Below are 20,171 nucleotides of genomic sequence, written 5' to 3' on the forward strand. Positions count from 1 at the left end.
CAGAGTTCAAGCCCCACAACTGACAAAGAAAGAGAAAGAAAAAGAAGCAAGCAAGCAAGCAAGCAAGCAAGCATAGTCAGGCACTGGTGGCTCATGCCTGTAATCCTAGGTACTCAGGAGATTGAGATCTGAGGACCATGGTTCAAAGCCAGCCGGGGAACAAAAAGTCTTTGAAACTCTTATGTCCAGAAAACCAGAAGTGATGCTGTGGCTCAAGTGGTACAGTGCTAGTCTTGAACCGAAGAGCTAAGGGACAATGCCCAGGCCCAGAGTTCAAGCCCCATCAACAGCAAAAACAAAAACAGAATAATAGAAAACTTTCCAAACCTAGAGAAGGATACAAATATCCAGGGACTGGTATGTCAAAGGTCACCAATGAAATGTAACTCAACCAAGTACTAAGACATCAACCAGGTCTTAAGAAATCTTATAATCCAGCTCTCACAGGTGGAAGATAAAAGTTTCTCAAAGTAAGCTTTCTTCCATTGGCTCAAAGCATATCTTACAGGTCAACAGAAGATGAAACAGCAACATGAGATTTGCACACCCTTGAAATAGAATTATCAACCAAGAATATAGTACCAGCAAAGCTTTCCTTTAGAAATGGAGGTATGGCTGTCTAATCTGTATAAAGCCCTTAGTTTAAATCCTAGTAATTCCTATATATGTGTATCTGTATAATATATATTATATATACACATATATACAGACATTTGTGTGTATGTGTGTGTTCCTGTATATAATCAAACACTTTCCCAAACATAAAGCTAGGAGAATATCACTCCACTAGACATGTTCTATTTTTAAAAATGCTAAAGAAAGCATTTCTTACTGGTAACAATAATTTTACAAACATAGAATGCTTTACTATTGTAAACCTGCTACATAGATGATTTATCTTATGTAACTTAAAAAAGCTAGAACAACGACATGAATATGTTAAGCAATACATAATAAAGAGAGTGCTTGCCTAGCTTGTACAAAGACCACGTTCGATTCTTCGGTACCACATACATAGAAAAAATCAGAAGTGGTACTCAAGTAGTAGAGCTACATGTAGCCTTGAGAAAGCCCAACGACAATACTTAGGCCCTGAGTTCTAGGCCCAGGACTGGCAAAAAAAAAAAAAAACAGATATAAAAATGGGCTATAAAAATCAAATTGTAGGGAAAATGAAATGCAACTAGAAATATTTTTCATATTTGTTTTGTTCATTTATTTTTTTATTTATCCTTATATTAGTGCCTATCATGTCAAATAGTTTGTTATAAGAAAAAGATCTGTTTTAGGCTTTGTGGTAAACACAGAATAAAAGTTTGTAAGAAACTAAAAATACTAAAAGAATCAAAACATACTACTAGAGTAAAGCACGTACCCACCAAGGAAGACTAAAAGAAAGATAAGAAACTACTACAAAACTAGAAAACTTGGCGGGGTGAGGTGGCTCACACCTGTAATCCTAGCTACTCAGGAGGCTGAGATCTGAGGATCTCAAAGCCAGCCTGGGCACAAAAGGAGCCTCTTATCTCCAATTAACCTCTAGAAAACAGGAAGTGGGGCTTGGCTCGAGGGTAGGGCATTAGCCTTGAGCTGAAGAGCTCAGGGACAGCGCCCAGGCTGAGTTCAAGCCCCATGACCCACAAAAATAAAAATAAAAACAAAATAAAAAAAACTAGCCTGATCTCTTAAGGACACAAGGCCCCAGGACTAGAAAACCAAATCAAAACAAAAAACATTTTTTCCCCCCGATTGTGGGGCTTCAATTCTGGGTTTAGGTGCTATCACTAAGCCCTTCAGTTCAAGGCTAGTGCTCTACCATGTTGAACCACAGCACCACTTCTGGTTTTCTGATGGTTAATTGGAGATAGGAGTCTCATGATAGACTTTTGTGCCCAGGCTGGCTTTGAACCCCAATCCTCAGATCTCAGCCTCCTGAGGAGCTAGGATTGCAGGTGTGAGCTACTGCTGCCTAAAAAGCTTTTGTAATAGTAAAATTTCTAGCAATTGCCAGGCTCTCATGGCTCATATCTGTCCTCCTAGCTGCTCAGGAGGCTGAGATCTAAGGATCAAAGATCTCAGCCAGCCCAGGCTTCCTGCCTGGACTCACTTTCCAGTCTGAAACAAGTCTTATCTCCAATTACCACCAAAAGCCAAAAGGGATTGCGCGGGCACTAAAGACCATGAGACTCAGCTCCAATTAACCACTAGAAAACAGGAAGTGGCGCTGTGGCTCAAGGAATAGGGGGTGGCCTTGAGCTGAACAGCTCAGAGGTGGTGCCCAGGCTCAGAATTCAAACCCCATGATCCCCCCCCCCAAAAAAATTCACTCACACTGTCTTTCCCCCACCCATGCCCCCACCCTCGCCAATACCAGGGGTTTGAACTCAGGGCCTTGCCCTTTCTCTAGGCTTTTCCCACATGGATAGTGCTCTACCACAAGAGCCATATCTTTGCTTCTGGCTTTTCTGCTGATTTGAGGATAAGAGTCTCATGGATTTGCCTGCACGGCCTGGCTTGGAACCGGTATCCTCAGATCTCCGTCTCCTGAGTAGTTAGGACTACAGGTGTGATCTCTAGCTCCTGGGCACCTTTTACTTACATGGATTGGGAACATGAACACTAAAATGTCCATACCATCCAAAGCAATTTTTAGATTCAATGCAAGAAAAAGTATCAACAGCATTCTTCACAGAGCTAGAAAAAATTCTGAAATTCATATAGAAACACACACATACACACAACACAATTGCTAAAACCATTTTGAGCAAAAATAATAGAGCAGGATGCATTGTGCTACTTGACTTCAAAATCTATTTCAAAGCTACAGTAATCAAAACAGCATGGTACTGGCATTAAAAAAATAAACACTGACCAATGTACATAGAAGTAAACCAACATATCAGTGGGCAGCCAATTTTTGACATAAGTGCTCATGCATTGAAAAAGGACAGTTTTCAATAAATGATGGCATTAAAAATTATATATTCACCTTCAGAAAAATGAAGCTAGATCCCTGTTATGTATCACTAATTGCAAATACCAACTCAAAATGGACCAAATACTTAAAAGACCTAAAGCTAATGAAACGAATAGAAGAAAAACCTACAGGAAGTACTTCAGGATGTTGAGCAAGGATTTTTTTGTGGTCTTGGCAAGCGATTAGCTCAGGGCCTGAGCACTGTCCTTGGACTTTCTCAAGGCTGGAGCTCTACTACTTGAGCCTCAGCACCACTTCTGGCTTTTTTTCTATGTATGTGGTACTGAGGAATGGAACCCGGGTCTTTGTGCATGCTAGGCAAGCACTCTAGCACTAGGCCAAACTCCCAGCCCTGATTATGTTCTTTTTAATTCTCCCTAGTATTCCTTTTGTTATGAACTTCATGACTCTTTAATTTCTACTTTTTAATTGATAACACAAACTGCTTTGTGCGTATCGATGGGGCACCATGTACTGAACACCTGTACTGTGTGATTTTCATGGCTGAGTAGACTATGTGTAGAGGAGTCTTCTAACCACCTCAGTGAGAAAGTTGTGACATGTGTATCCATCATCTAAGGGAGTCTTCAGTCAACTGTTTCCAGCCATTATAACGGTTTATGTAACCAATCAGCCCCCCTCTCAGTGGCTTAATAAGCAGTTATTTTGCTCCCAAGTCTGTGATTAGGACTAGGACTTACATGCCTGGCACTTAGGTGTAGAAGAACTGGTTGTGGCTTTGCAACTCACATCAACCAGCTCAACACTTGCTCCATGTCTCACCCTACTGCAAGGTTGAACTCCAAGGGTGAGAAAGGAAACAGCAAATGCTCTGACTATAATTGCTAAGGAGGGGTCCTTGGCCAAGGAAAGTTCAGCTCAGCCTCCACTGGGAGACTTGATTATGTCCACTAAGAAGGTAATGGACACTGGGAGATGAGCTGGGTTATTAACACAATCAATCTACTTTATCCACACACCCCATTTCTCCTCTAGGGCTGAGAACACTGGGTAATCATTTCCCAGGCTCCTCCCCACTCTGGTATTTTCCTGTCCAGATGAATAGCATTCGCAGAGGTGAAGTGTTTCTATTGGTAGTTCCTGCAGAGGGCGCCAAATGCAAGCCAATAGCTCCTTGCTTGGGGCTTCCCTCTATGTAGTATGGAGTTTGCTTCTCTTGTCCTCTTACCTGAAGCACAATTCCCTGCTTAGGCTGGATTTGAACCATTATCCTCAGATCTTAGCCTCCTGAGTAGCTAGGATTATAGGCATAAGCCATCGGTGCTCAGCTTACCACTGGACTTTTGAGAGCTGATAAATACCACTGTGAGGCAAAGCCTCATATCCTTATTAACTGGACTGGAAAAGTCTCAGATTTTTACATGGCCAACCCATGTAACAGCCCTGATCAGGAGCAGCTGAGGAAAGCTCTCAGCATTCCTTAAGAGAGCCCCGTCAGACCTAGAGGACAGAGGCCACACTCACAAGCCGTCAGACTTGGAAGGCATGTTATACATCAGCTCCTGTCTAAAGTCTCTTTAAGAGGAAATTTAGATTATGAAAAACGATGTGCTGAGTTTGAACTCAGGTACTTGCCCTTTCCATTAACTATTCCTCTCTCTGCACTGAGGCCATGAGTTTTCCTGCTGGCCAGAGATCATTCTGCAGAGCACTCGAGCAGCACAGCTGAGCTCCTGATTTTATCCTGTGGAAGTCTGGACTACTTACAGGTAGGGTTTTTCCATCTGTGCATCATGGAGTTCCAAGACAGGGCTGAAGTGGTGGGCGGGACCCCATCTTCCCTGCTCTCTGTTTTCCATTTCACAGTACCAGAGGGGCAGGGTTACTGTTATCATTGGTAATATTATCTATTATACAATAATTATTGTGTATTCATTAAGCTTATAGCTTAGAATCCCTTCATGTCTTTAGCCTTTTGGGACCCTCCCTTGGCATAGCAGGAGCCAGACACACTCTTAATTCTCTGAGTCTACAGATGAGCAGACACTCAAATGCTACACGACACACATTCACATCATCATCAAACTAAGAAACTATTAGTTCCACGGATGTTCCATCATGTTACCTCCACAGCTATTCCACGAAGACCAGAAGAACAGGTGTATCTATGAGCATTCGCATACTACAGTTGCATATGGAAGCCCAAGAGGCCAGGCCCAGTTTCTCGCTCGCCTTCATACCCTGCTCCATCCCACACAGAGGGGGGTCCCGTGTGCATCCTTGGTGCCTCCAGCCTGCATGTCCCAGTGCCATCTGTAATCCCTTCTGTGTCATGGAATGTGCAGGTCACACTCAGGAGGATGGAGGTGGGGAGAGGCCTGCCCAGGCCCTTGGAGCAGGTCTAGAACTGTGGTCTCTGGGGACCAGGAGGACATGCTATAGGAAGAGGAGGTGTGTGAGTGTCCATGGACGTTTCATCTCAGTCCACAGACTCGCAGCCATGTGGGGAGGGCCACAGGAGGCCCAAGGTAGGGGACTCAGGACAGCAGCCTTCTCATGCAGGTCTCTGGGCAGTAATACATTCTTATCCTAGTTGTGACCCTGGGCAAGTCCCATTGCCACTCTCAGTCTCAGTTACCTGCCTTGAACCCTGATGCAGACAAAATGTGTCTACCTTCTGCCCCCTCCCCAGAGACCACGGAGCAGACTAACACAGTCTCCTCACTTCATCTAGCAAAGACAAGACACCAGCCTCGCCTTCTCAAGGAAGGTGAGTCACAGCAAGGAACTGCCTTTATTTCTTAATTCCCCATCCAGAAGCCCTGCTATGGTCATGGAAGCAGCGTGAAGGGGACATCTTCCCAGGACAAGAACCAACTGACCAAAGTGACAGCCTCCAGAGACACAACCCTGGGGGCTCATGTCACCTTGGCAGAGAATGTTCGCCTGCAGACCATGCCAGGTGATCTGCCAGGCCGGAAGCATCTGCCTCCTGGATTCCATGACTCCGGCTCATTGAACATCTTTGCACTGTAGCCATCTGGTAACAAGGAGAAGCCCCTGGAGATGTCTTTCCAAAGCAAAGCCATGTTTCACTCAAGAAAGATGGTGATAAAAGGCAGTACCTCACTGTTCAGGGCCAAGGAGCCTGTAGGAGAGGAAGGGCTCAGGCACACAGACATGACCACAGACAGGAAAGGGGGTCCAGGGCACTCCTGGGAGTCAGCAGGGGGCAAGGAGATGAAGCCCAGGAGACAGTCTCTGCCAAGGCTAACCTCAGCAATGGAGTCCTAGATGGAAAAGCCAGGATTCTAATTTCTAAAGACAAGGAAACAGCAACGCTGGCTCAGGTGTGGGCTTGTAAGTCTCCTGAGCAAGAAATGGACATTGCAGGGTATGTGTGAGACAGAGGTCGAAGTGCAAAGAGAGCCATGAGGTCATGATGGCACCAGGGATTTGAATACAAGAACCATCAGGAAGAGGAGAGCTGCTGCTCTACTCTTCACGTGCCAAGCAACCCAGCTATGCCTCAGCCCTCTGTTCAGGCATGAGCAGGGTCTTGTAGCTTCCTCAGTACTTTTTTCACAGTTGGGTCTCTTCCTAGATGAGCCACAGTCACTTGAAGCTGGGCCTGGCTCTGGCCAGAGAAAGCGTCCTCAGCTGGTTCCAAGCTGCGGACCATGTGCAGGCCTCCCTGCTTTGTGGTGGACAGGCCTCGGCAGATGTGATCACTGGCTGCCCTAGGTGAGAATGCCTGCAGGCACGGAGGTCCCAGGAGCAGGGAAGCCTGGAACCCAGACTCCCCAAACGAGATGAGAACAAACTACAACGGCTCACTTGTTTTCCGTTGGTCTAACAGTGCTAAGCCAAGTCCACAGCCTGGGGCTGGGAATATTCCAAATGGGAGAGGGGGCATTGTAGCCAGCAGTTTGGCTGGATGGTAGAGATGGGGAGCAGGTTTCAGGGTGGGCATGTGGCAGGTTTCTAGTACTTTGGATTAAGACAGGATGCAGTGGTCCTAAATTCTTCCAGGTGGACTGAGTCGTCCCAAGTGTATCTTAGCAGCAGGAACTCATCCTTGTTTTGTGTCACTTGGCGGTGGGTGACCATGGGGCCGGGAGAGCACCAGGCTGGCTTGATGAGGGGTGGAGGAGCTGCTGCCAGTTAGGAGGGCTGCAGCCCGTCTGCTGGTCGCGCCCTCAGGTGAAGTAGCGGCAGGGTGTGGAGTCGATGGAGCAGTACTGAGTGCACTGCAGGTCTCCATATGACCTGAGAGAGGCAGAGGCAGAGGTCAGGGAGACACAGGGCGGGTGCTGCCGCCACCTTATCAAGGCTGAGGGTTTTCATTTGCAGCACAGGGATTGGGAGAGTTGAGGCAGGTCTGGGGCTTTCCTCCAGCGGGCCCTAGTGGCGGGATTTGGGTGGAAGGAATTGCTAGCCCTGCTGGGAACACGCCTCTAATAATAATCAACCCCCTTCTCAAGGTCTGAAGACTCCAGTGCTGTGGGAACCTTTGGTCCTGATGCTGGTGTTCTGTATCAGTGCAAGCCAAAAAAGATGCCCTGGCCAGGTATGGCTATTGAGTTCTAGAAAGATGGTCATTTAAAATTCTAATGATTTAAATGTGTATAGCCATGTCTAATGGAGTATAGTTCTCTCTGCAAACCCAGATGATAATACTGAGACAGTGTTTACACAGGGTCTAGGGAGTGACTACAGGTTGCTGCTACAGAGCCTCCGCCCCATATCAGATGATTTATGCTCAGTTGTTTCCATGGAGCCATTGAGTAGCCCAGCCAGGAACCCCAGCTGTCTGGCAGGTTCTGCTGGGAGGAATGTTATTTCGGGTCCTGAATGATCCGAACCAGGCTGGGGGTTTGCATGACATGTAATCCTCCAGCCTGAATGAGCATGCTGACTGTGAGAGAGCAGAATGGGCTCAAGAAAGGGACCGGCATAGAGGCTGCTCCCTGGTGCTGCTTAAAGGCCTGGAAGCAGAAGCACTGGAGGTTAGGCTCAAGAGGGATCGAGGGGTCTAAGGAATCTGCTGATGAGGTTGGGCATGGATTGGTGGGAGCAAGCGGCCTCATGTCTTCCCCAGAACATTCTACGACACGGGCTGTATGAGGATTTCCTTTCTCTTTCATTTTCCTAACAATAATGAGTGGAAACCAGGTGCCAATGTAGCCATGTCCAGGCCATGTGCTGGATATGGAATCCATACCTCTTGGGGCCAGTGGCTCTCAGGTAGCCTGAAAGAGGTCAACATGGAGGAGAGGACATGAGCACACTTGTCCCGAGCTAGAGAACATCCATGAGAGGAGTCCTTGAAGGGCATATCTTCTTGGAGAGCCAGCAAGATTAGAAGTGAATGCTGGTTGGATCTCACTTGGGCCCCAGGCCTGCCCCAGGTGGGCAGGGGATCCTGGGACCTAGGTTGCATAGACACATGGAGTCTTGACATACCCTGACACCATCACTTTCCCCTGGTCTTTCCAGGCTGCAGCCCAGGACACTGATGTGGCCATGGTAATCACAAGGGATGACCAACTGACTCACACACTGCCACTCCCCTCTGGGCTCAGGACAGAGCTGGTGGCAGTGTCTGTCCCAGGACAACCTCAAGGGTGTGAAGGCCACTCTGACTGAAGCCACACAGGGATTACGTGGTTACTACCTGGCTTCCCACTGGACAGAGAATGCTAGGGAGCAGGGCCCATGTGCTGTAGCTCATGGTCTAGTCATACCAGGATCATGAGAGGCACCTGGGAATACTTGTGAAGGGGAGGGGGAGGAGCAAAGGGTGGAAAGGGGGAGGGGGGAGATGCCTTCCCTACCCAGGGAGATACGTCTCGCACGTCAGATAGCCAAAGTCAGAGCTGTCACAGTCCTCCACGCCCTGGTGCCGGAAACCATCTCCACAGTAGGCCCGGTGGCAGTCTGAGGGGACATAAGGAAGCATAGCCCTGAGGAGGGGCAAGGCAAGACTAGGCATAACATGCCTCAGCCTGTTAGGAGAGTGTGAGCCAGAGCACTGCACCCACCTAGACCCGACCTCCACTGGCTCAGATTCACAGGGCCAGGTCCTGAAGACCCCACATCCACAGCCAACAGCTCATGGACCAGGATAAAGGAGCCCAAGGCTCCAGCCATCCTTGCCATCTGCTGGCTGGAGACGATCAGTCTTTAAGTCATCTGCAAAACTGCCTCCTGCTCAAGGCCTGCTGTGGGTTTCCCATGAAGTAAGGGTGGGAAATTGGGGTGTCAGGACCCAGTAAGGGTACACGTCGATCCTCACCTGCCAGCAGAGAGACATTACCAAGCCCAGTTTGTTTCTCAGGGGAGCCACAGGAGCCTTCGCAAAGCCTGTATTCTCACACAGGAGTAGGGCACCCACCTACATTTTCATCTATGCTTTCATTTAAATTCTTTTTTTTTTTTTTAAGACATTGGCTCCCTATGTAACTAAGACTAGCCTTGAACTCTGCCCTCTGAATGCTGGGATGACACCTCACTTTTTTTTTTGTGCCAGTGCTGGGGCTTGAACTGAAGGCCTGAGGGCTAGCCTTAAGCTTTTTTTTTTTTTTGCCAGTCCTGGACTTGAGCTCAGGGCCTGAGCACTGTCCTTAGACTTTCTCAAGGCTAGAGCTCTACTACTTGAGCCTCAGCACCACTTCTGGCTTTTTTTTTCTATGTATACAGTACTGAGGAATTGAACCCAGGTCTTCGTGCATGCTAGACAAGCACTCTACACTAGGCCAAACTCCCAGCCCCAGCCTTAAGCTTTTATGTTCAAGTCTAGCACCACTTCATCACTTGAGCCACAGCTCTACTTCCAGCCTTTTTTTTTTTTTTTTTAATTTGTGGTTAATTGGAGATAAGAGATTTAGGGACTTTCTTGCCTGGGTTGGCTTTGAACCATGACCCTCAGATCTCAGCCTCCTGAGTAACTAAGATTATAATCATGAGCTACCAGGGTTGGGCCTGGCCCTCACTTTTACAGGGCCTTTGAGAGCTCAGAGCAGAATGGACTCCAGGCAAAGCCAGCACATTAGGGGCTGCACTTTGGGAGTTGTCAAAGGTCAGTGTAGCCATACTGAGAGACGAGTATCATCTCTCCTGTGGCCACCTCTGGGTGCCACTTCAGTCTCTGCAGCTACACACACTCAGTCTTGACCCCTGAGAAAACCAAGTGATGGATGGATTCACTGACTGCATGCTAAACCTTTACTGCATCCAGATACCAGCATACAAGGCAGCTTAAAACATCTCTAAATACTTGAGCAACCGCCCTGTGGTACCCATTTCACAGTCTAGGAAAGTAAGGCTCGCTGAGAGCACCATATGGCTCAATATGGCTCACCTTGGTTCACTAAGTAGCATGGAGGCCATCAGAGTCTGCATCCAAACTGTTTCCACTGAAAACTGTTTTCTATCTCATCCTTGCTTTGGTCATTTGATTAAAAAAATTAATACTGCCACGGCGCGCTCCCACCAGCCTAGAGGCAGCCGTGGCAGTCTCCTCAAGCACAGTGGTGCCTGCGGGAGGAGAGCCTGCCCGGGAAGGGGCGGTGGCCTCTTCCTTTTGCCTTTCACTCTTGCATTCCAAGTGGAGGCTGACCACGCCTTCACCTTTTGAGTCTGGAATCTGGGTTGTGCTAAGGAGTGGAATGGGAGACAAGAGACAGCCTGGGGCAAGGAAGACAAGGGCCTGTCGGGGGGTCAGACCTTGTCCCCCACCTCCCTGATGTGCTTGGGTGGCAGAATCATCCACATGTGGCTTGCAATTTGGAGGAAGGTTCCCATACAGCCAGGACAATCTCTCTGGCCTTAGACCGGTCCCAGTCCCCATAGCTGGTGTCCTGGGCTTGTGCCAGCCTACCCCGTGGGGTCCTCCCAGACAGGGCCCTACTCACTGATGCAGTCATCACCCGTATAGTGGTTTCCGTCGTCACACTCCTCCCCAGGCTGCAGAAGCCCGTCCCCACAGGTACCGTGCTGGTCTACGGTGTAATCCACAGGGTAGAAAGGAGTCAACTGGCCAAAGAAACACACGCCATTAACCGGGTGGTGGCAATATCCAGGCAGCTGAAGAACAAGGAGGCCATTGTCTCTGAGGACAGAGGCTCTGGACCCAGGCATTCCTGGGAAGGGTATGCTTTGTCTGTAATCCACACCCAGAGCTCTGCAGTCAGCAGACTGCTGCATCCAGGTAAGTCAACATTCCGGATCACAGGGCTTGGTCTGGGACCTTGGTTTGAGAGGAGCATGTGATTAGGAGGTATTCTAATTCTTGAAGCAAATTGTTAGTCCTTTCTACTTTGTTTTTCAGATAGGATTTCATACATTTTGCCTGGGTCAGCCTCCAACTTTGGTTCTCCGATGTCTGCCTCCCAAATAGCTGGGATTCTATATGTGCTTCATTGTGCCCAGCCTTCTTCCTTTCCTTTAATGGGTGTGCCTCTCTGTTGGGTGAGGGCCTGTGAGACAGATATCCTAAGGGTCTGCATCAGGATACCTGGATGGGAAGCCAGCCAAGGCTGTCCTTGAAGTATAGAGCTCTCTGGTCTCTGCGGAAGGCAATGGCATTTTGGGTGGTCAGCCGCTCAAGCTCCTCCTGGTTGTTGACCACAAAAATCTGCCAGAGGAAACATTGGTGAGGATCCCAGAAAACAATTCTCCAGGGGCAGGGAGAGCTGGAGGAAGGAAAAGTTCCTAGGCTAGGGCTGGGGGCAGTGGGAAAGGAGTGCACGGGACAATAGGATAGAGATTGCCATACCTTCTCTGACCAAACCCTGGTATCTGAGTTTGAAACTCAATATCCACCATGATTTAATGTGTTCAAACATTTCAGGTAGTCCCAAGACTTAAAAGGTGATGTCGTTTAAATTGAGAAATTTGAGAAAAGGAAATGTATTTGAATGTGTTCATTCTTCTATTATTTATGTCAGTGAGAAGTCCGGGCACTGGCTAGATAGAAACATCCCAATGAGTGGAGTCACGTGCATTCATCCATGTGATGTTTATGATGAATCCATGTGCATGGGTTTATGGCACAATGGTGCAAAGGAGGTGTTCAAGAAAAGACTGGGTACCAAGGCAAGAGGACTGATAGCTAACCACAGATTATTGCTGCTAAAGTTGAGATTCATCCCATTGTTTGTTCTGCTCTCACATTTACTTGAAAATTTTCCCTAATAAAAAGTTTAATTTATGGCATGTGAAAGCATGGTGGGATTTCAACTAAGAAATTAGAGCATAACATTTTTATACAATATAACTTGAACCATATAAAGATACTTCAAAAAACAACACAAAGAAATGGTCTCTAATGACCCATAGCCAAATGAACAGTTTGGTTTTCTTCTTTTAATTTTCCCTTATCTTATAAATTCCTATAATGTGGCTACAGTGAAATAACTCCACAAAGCTGTGAGGATTAGATAAGAGGTGTCCATGGGCAACCACCTCAAACTGTGCCCCCCAAAAGCCTTACCGCAGGAACTCGTGGGGAACTGGGCCCATACAGGGATTCCCCATAGGAAGGGTTATTCACATTCACATGAGGTCCACAAAGACATCTTCCTGGAGGTCCTGGAAATCCTCTTTCTCCTTTGGGTCCCATTACAAGTTGTCCTATGAAGCAACAGACTTCTGTGTTACCAGAGCCGAGAAAGAGAAAACCAGATAGCCCAGGGAGACACAAGAAACCTGTGCAGTGGCTGGGAATATGGCTTAGTGGTAGAGTGCTTGCCTAGCACGCATGAAGACCTGATTTGGATTCCTTAATACCACACAAACAGAAAAATTAATTAGTCTAAGCCAAGAGGACATTGTTTTTCTCCAGCAAGGAAATCTATAGATAGATAATAGCTGGCTTTGGCTGCACCTCTGACACTGTCAGGGCCTCAGGCCTACTGTCCCTTATCTTTCCTGCACATTGGCTTCTGTTCTTATGGTTGCAATACAGCTGCTGCAGCACTAGATATCTTGTCTGTCTGTAAGGCAGGAATGAAGGGCAACCCCATGTCTTACCAGCTCTTTCTCTCCTTATCGTTTCTATACCTTGGCTCAAAATGAGCTTCTCCCTTAGGCCTATGCTGACATGGGTAGATAGGTGTTAGAATACTCTAACCATATTTCTGCTTCCTTTTCCTTCTTTCCTTTCTTTCTTTGCCAGTCCTGGGGCTTGAACTTAGGGCCTCGGCACTGTCCCTAAGCTTCTTTTATTCAAGGCTAGCACTCTACAACTTGACCCACAGTGCCACGTCCAGATTTTCTGTTTATGTGTACTGAGGAATTGAACCTAGGGCTTTATGCATGTGAGGCAAGCCATTTGCCACTAAGTCACATTCCCAGCTAAAATTTTATGGTTTTAAATATGTATTTTTTTGTATCAATACTGGAGTTTGTACCCAGATCTTGTGATTTTGCTTGGCCTTTTCTTTTCATTTTTTTTTTCTTTTCTTTTCTTTTTGGTGACAGTTCTGGGCTTGAGTTCAGGGCCTGAGCAGTGTCTTTGGGCTTTTTCAAGGCTCTATCACTTGAACCACAGCACCACTCTTGTTTGTTTGTTTTTTCTATTTATGTGGTACTAAGGAATCGAACCCCGGTCTTTATGCATGCTAGGCAAGCACTCTAACACTAGACGAAACTCCTGGCCCATTACTTGGCTTTTTTTTTTTTCAAGGCCAGTGCTCAGCCACTTGAGCTACATCTCCACTTCCTGAATTTTGCTAGTTAATTGGAGATTAATAAGTCTCATGGACTTTTCTCCCCGAGCTACCTTCCAACTGAGATCCTCAGATGTCAGACTCCTCAGTAACTAGGATTACAGGTGTGAATCGCCAGCATCCAGCAGTCATTTTCTTTTTTCTCTCTTTTTCTTTTCTTTCTTTGTTTCTTTCTTTCTTTTTCTTCCCCCCTCCCTCTCCCTTCCTTCTTTCTTTCCTTTCTTTCTTTCTCCCCCCCGCCCCAATCCTGGGGCTTGAACTCAGGGCCTGGGCACTGTCCTTGGACACTTTTTATTCAAGGCTAGCACTCTGTCACTTGAGCTACAGAGCCACTTCTGGCTTTCTCTGTGTATGTAGTACCAAGGAATGAAATGCATGGTAGGCAAGCATTCTGTCAATAGTCCATGCTCCTGGCCAATCGGAAGCCAGGTGCTGGTGGCTCATGCCTACAATCCTAAACTATGCAGGAGGCTGAAATCTGAGGATTGAAATTTGAAGTCATCCCAGGCAGGAAAGTCTATGAGACTCTTATGTCCAATAAACTACTCAGAAAAAACGGAAGTAGAGCTCTGGCTCAAGTGGTAGAGTGATAGCTTGAGGAAAAAGAAGCTCAGGGAAGAGCCCAAGCCCAAAGTTCAATCCCTAGGACTAGCAAAATAATAATAATAATAGTTATTATTAGTAATAATAACTATTAATAATATAATTATTATAAAGGTATTTCTGGATTTATTTCTCCTAGAAGACTATAGAACAGGGCCCGGGAGTTTGGCCTAGCGGTTAAAGTGCTTGCCTAGCATGCACAAGGACCCGGGTTCGATTCCTCGGTAACCCACATACACAACCAAGCCGGAAACGGCAGAGACGAGACACAACCAAGCCGGAAGTGACAGAGAGGAGACTGCAACAAGCGACAGAGAGTGGAAGGCGAGCAAGCGGAGCCCAACCGAGTGGAGGCCGGAGCGAGCGGGGCCAAGCGAGCAGGGCCGGAGCGTGCGGGAGCGAGCCGAGCCAGAGCCAGCGAGGCCGGAGCGAGCGGGGCCAGAGCGAGAGAGGGGGCCGGAGCGAGCGGGGCCGGAGCGAGCGGGGCCGGAGCGAGCGGGGCCGGAGCGAGCGGGGCCGGAGCGAGCGGGGCCGGAGCGAGCGGGGCCGGAGCGAGCGGGGCCAGGAGCGTGAGGGACCGAGCCTGACCGGAGCGAGCGGGGCCGGAGCGAGCGGGGCCGGAGCGAGCGGGGCCGGAGCGAGCGGGGCCGGAGCGAGCGGGGCCGGAGCGAGCGGGGTCGGAGCGAGCGGGGCATGGAGCGAGAGCGTGCGGGAGCGAGCCGAGCCAGAGCCAGCGAGGCCGGAGCGAGCGGGGCCAGAGCGAGAGAGGGGGCCGGAGCGAGCGGGGCCGGAGCGAGCGGGGCCGGAGCGAGCGGGGCCGGAGCGAGCGGGGCCGGAGCGAGCGGGGCCGGAGCGAGCGGGGCCAGGAGCGTGAGGGACCGAGCCTGACCGGAGCGAGCGGGGCCGGAGCGAGCGGGGCCGGAGCGAGCGGGGCCGGAGCGAGCGGGGTCGGAGCGAGCGGGGCCGGAGCGAGCGGGGCCGGAGCGAGCGGGGCCGGAGCGAGCGGGGCCGGAGCGAGCGGGGTCGGAGCGAGCGGGGCCGGAGCGAGCGGGGCCAGAAAGAGAGAGAGAAGGGGGCCAAAAAAAAAAAAAAAAAAAAAAAGACTATAGAACATTTGTAAATGATCAGCCCACAGCGTACTCAGATTCCTCTGATAAAAGTCAGGATGTATCCTGAAAATGTATGATTGGGAAATTCACTCCCTAGAACTGGTAGGGTAGCAGTCCTTACATTTACTTTTATTTTTATTTATTTGTATCTTTTTTTTTTCCAGTCCTGGGCTTGAGCTCAGAGCCTGAGCACTGTCCTTGGGCTTTCTCTAGGCTAGAGTTCTACCACTTGAGCTCAACACCACTTCTGGCCTTTTTTTTTTCTATGTATGTGGTACCGAGGAATTGAACCCGGGTCTTTGTGCATGCTAGGCAAGCACTCTACCACTAGACCACACTCCGGCCCCAATTTACGTTTAATTTTTAATTTAAAATATTTTACTAGCACAAATTAAATGTACAAAATCATGTATACTTTGATTTATTTTAGGTTTTAAGTAAAAATATCAGGTCTCACTATGTGGCCAAGTCTGGTCTCAAACTTCTCAGGTCAAGCGATCCTCCTGCTGCAGCCTTTTGAGTAGCAAAGACAGCACCATGCGCAACTTTCCAAGGCCGTGATGGCCAGACACACCCTACACTAGTTGTCAAGACTACTAAGAATATGGCCTAGCTTATACTACCCCCTCTCCCCAACACCCTTCTAAGAACAGAATCTAGGAATACACACATTTATTTATTGATTTGGGATATAATAATGTCTTGTGTGTACTAGACCAGTGTTCTACCCTTGAACTACACCCTTATTTCTGGTTTTGTTTTTCTGTGCTTGAGATTAGACCAAGACATTGCACATGCTAGATAGGAACTTTTCCAGTGTGTACACTTTCAGCCACAGGCACCTACACATTCAAAAGATGTCTTGGCTATGCACCAGTAGTTCCTGCCTACAATCCTAGCTTCTCCATGGCTGAGATATGAGGGTCATAGTTTGAAATCAGCCCAGGCAAGAAAGTTTGTGAGGCTCCTAGCTCCAATTAACCACCCCAAACCCCAGAAATAGCTTTGGCTCAAGTGGTAAAACACCAGCCCTGAGCACAAAAGCTCAGGGACACCATCCAGGCCCTGAGTTCAAGTCCAAAGACCAGCACACACACACACACTCTCTCTCTCTCTCTCTCTCTCTCTCTCTCTCTCTCTCTCTCTCTCTCTCTCTCTCTCTCTCTCTCTCTCTCTCTGTCGCTGTTTCTAATGTGCACTATAGGGAAATGGAATTTGTACGGGATTCTTCCTCGACCACACCATCTCCCTTCAGCTCCATCTTCCCGTCCTCACAAGCCCCCTAAGTCCCTTATGATGATCAAACATCAGCTCCCAGGAAAGTCTTTTTGAAATTTTCCCCTGTGTCCTGTTCACCTCAGATACAGTTTCTTAATTCTTTATGTCTGTTCTTCACAGCACTTCTCTGTGATTCTCTCTCCTGTAGAAGTAAGCTTCCACATGGCAGGGCTGGGACTGGTTTCACCCCCTGGCCTTGATACACATGGTTATGTGTTTGATAATTGAATGAATAAATGAATTCAAACGAATTGGAGAATAAATGTCCTTGGAAAAGATTATAATTCATACTCTGGCTCGTAGAAAAATGCTGGAGCAGGAGCCATGCAATAATTCAATGAGGAAAGAAAAGAGAAGGGAGTGGAAACAGAAAGAAATATGTGCCCTGTTTCCTAGAAAAACAAGAGTGGGTTAAGAGATTGTGGCTAGGAGTCTCAGAGAAGGTCTCGGGCAGCCAGGAACTGGAACCCAGTTGGTATATCACAGAAGGGCAGAATGCCCTGTGAGATCTGATCAGGACCATATGGAATCAGCTGCAGCTGGAGAAAAAGATGCCAGTGGAAAGACCCTCAACTCATGGGAGTCTTCCTGAGACCTATTCAAAAATGAGAATGTGCACAGCAGGAGGGGAAGGAAGTGAGCCAACATCGTATGCCAAATTATAGCTGTTGGTTCCAACAGGACATGTGAGTAGAATTCTGTGGGAAGAGCTCCACCCCCACTTTGATCAAAAGATCAGAGCAACATGAGACCCCCACTAGCCCCAGAGGGTTCGGGGTAGTTAGGCATCTGTGGGGAATGAAGTGCAATGCACTGTGACTAGGAGAGTGAGTGAGGCACTGGATCAGCCTTCTGGAAGGTTTTGTGACGCCAGGATGCTCCCACAACCATGGCCTTAGAGACAGTCTAGAATCTGACTCATTTTCTGGCTAATAAGTGGTGAGGTTAAGATATGAACTCGTGTTGGTTCTAGCGTGTTCCATTCAAAAGACAAACTCCAAGAACAGAGATACTCGAAGAAGCTGGCAATTCTCAGCTGACTGCGGGTTTGGGTGCAGGAAAGACTTAGTAACTTGATTATTACACATTATACCCAAAAGGCTTTATTCTCACCACACCCAAGTTCCCCTGCCTCTCTTTCCCTGTAACTTGGGCAATTAAAAATGTCCCTTTCCTGCTCACTTCCCCAGCACCAGCCAGCTCCACAGCACTGGACACCAGAACCCGAGGAAGCCATCTGACAGGATGTGGCGAGGTGCCCACTGCCACCTCTGCAGTTTCTCTGATGCTTCCTCCCAGCTGTTAAAGGCATTGGGTACCCTGCTGCTCCTGCCAGGCTGACCTGTGGCGTGGCAACCTGAGTGGAGTGTCCTCATCTCAGTGCAAAACTATTTCCTGAAGCCAGAGGAACCTGTTCTCCATCTTTGTCCAGGGAGCCACCAGCTGACTCTGGACCATTGTAGCCCCAGCCAGCCTGGTGACCTTGTCGGAGTCCTCTCCTTCTCAGGCTTTTACATGTGGTCAATGGAACCCAAAGGCACATGGATGGATATGGGGCAGAGGTTCCTATTAAATATGTTCTTTCTGGGAGTGGGTTGTGGGCTTCTTGTGTGTGCTGGTCCTGGGCTGGAACTCATGGCCTGAGCACTGTCCCTGAGTGTTTTTGCTAGCACCACTTGAGCCACAGCCCCACTCTCTGCATTCTGGTGGTCAATTGGAGAAATGAGTCTCATGGACTTTCCTAGCCAGGCAAGATCCTCAGATCTCAGCCTCCTTGAGTTGCTAGGACTACAGGCACTACCACTAGAGCCTAGCAGTTGTTTGTGCTTAGAAATAAACTACTTTATTAGCATACATTAATAGTACATGGGACTTTCCTTGTGAGAATTCCTTAGCTATATAGTGCTTTTTTAAATCTCTCTCTCTCTCTTTTTACCATTTTCTCTATCCTTCTCTCCTTTCCTCCCTTCTGCCCGCCCTCCCTTCCTCTCTCTTTTTCTTTTCTTCCTTCCTTCTTTTCTGTCTTTAAGTCTCAGTTGCTCTTCTTTTTAGACAAGGTCTTGATATGTAACCCAGATCAGCCTCTAACTCTCCATTTTCCCGCTTTAGCCTTCTGAAGTGCTAGGAAGAGACACAGCCTTAGAAAGAATGGGTTGTGAGTAGATGTGGTGTTACACACCTGTAATTCAAGTCCTCAGGAGGTTGAGGCAAGAGGATCGTGAGTCCAAGGCCAGGCTGGGCTGTACAGTACAACAATGTCTCAAAACAAAAGCACCAAAAGAATGGTTGTGGTGTTCCTTGGATAGATGGCTAAAGAGACCAAAATTCCTGGTTTTGAAAATGCTGCGCTACTCAAGAGGCAAAAGGACAGCAATCTTGTGCGTCTTTGACAACAGATGAACAAAGAAAGGGCAGACCAAAAGTGAGAAAGACTCTCCCTAATATTTTTGGCTATAATTCAATAGGATTTTTGTCCAGTTCTTTTGTGGCAATTGGAAAAGTGGAAAGAACTCCAATAATGCTTGAAATTTGAATTTTCCTGGCATCTTGGTAGACTGGAATCTCAAAGTCAACTTTAATTCAGTTTAAAGCTTTGAAGGGACTAGATATAGAGGGAATATCACGTCCATCCCATGATGGGGCTGCAAATACGCAGCCCATAAACAAGGATGGATAACTTACTTGGAATTTTATATCTTCAGTTTCTTAAGAAAAAAATGTGTAATAAAAATTCTCTTGATGGGCCGGAAGTTTGGCCTAGTGGTTAAAGTACTTGCCTAGCATGCATGAAGACCCGGGTTCAATTCCTCGGTACCACATATAGAAAAAAGCCGGAAGTAGTGCTGAGGCTCAAGTGGTAGAGCTCTAGCCTTGAGAAAGTCCAAGGGCGGTGCTCAGGCCCTGAGCTCAAGCCCAGGACTGGCAAAAAAAAAAAAAAATTCTCTTGATCTCTATTGTAAAACCAAAGACAAAGTGGGAAATATTTTTATACAGATGATTTATTCATACTCTGAGCTGATAAGGGGGCAAGATAAATGGCTTAGCTAAGCATATTTTAAATGGCATAAACAAGGTAACAACATACCCCTATATTTTTTCCAACGATAGACTTTTGATTTCTCTTTAGTAACTCTCTCCTCTATCAATGCAAATAAGGATTCTTTGGTCACACTGTATCAGATAGAAAACCCTACAAAATCATCTTTACTCCTGTGTTTAAGAGGATCCTTTGGAGCCATAAAACATGCTATCTAAGATAAGATGATAGTTGATAAAATATGTGCCTTTTTCATTGAAAGTGAAATGATACCACCAATGTAATGACATATGATGAAATGATACTAAAAATACAATTTACCCCACCCTGAGTCATTTCTCTACCTGTTCTCTAAAATGCTAAAAACAAAAAAACAAAGCCAGAATAGCATTTATGTCTGTTGTGTAAAAGTTGAATGAGTCAAATCATGGAGAAATTATGACTTATTATAGTGCCTCTGGCAGTCTAGCTGG

At 47.4% G+C, this 20,171-nt stretch overlaps 1 protein-coding gene across 1 annotated transcript in view; it reads right to left on the bottom strand.

Moving 5' to 3' along the window:
- Positions 1 to 5,714: 5,714 nt before the first annotated feature.
- The window catches only part of Colq (collagen like tail subunit of asymmetric acetylcholinesterase), a 67,319-nt gene continuing 52,862 nt past the window's right edge, over positions 5,715 to 20,171 (bottom strand). Inside the window, exons 13-17 of the mRNA XM_090321846.1 lie at positions 12,435 to 12,574; positions 11,457 to 11,576; positions 10,855 to 10,975; positions 8,776 to 8,878; positions 5,715 to 7,207 (exon numbers count right to left, since the gene is read on the bottom strand). Coding sequence (XP_090177972.1) covers positions 7,138 to 7,207; positions 8,776 to 8,878; positions 10,855 to 10,975; positions 11,457 to 11,576; positions 12,435 to 12,574 — 554 coding nt within the window. The 3' untranslated portion in view covers positions 5,715 to 7,137. The remainder of the gene's footprint in view (positions 7,208 to 8,775; positions 8,879 to 10,854; positions 10,976 to 11,456; positions 11,577 to 12,434; positions 12,575 to 20,171) is intronic.

Source organism: Megascapheus bottae, chromosome 2, assembly GCF_031878675.1.
Source record: "Megascapheus bottae isolate mThoBot1 chromosome 2, mThoBot2.hap1, whole genome shotgun sequence".
NCBI lineage: Eukaryota > Metazoa > Chordata > Mammalia > Rodentia > Geomyidae > Megascapheus > Megascapheus bottae.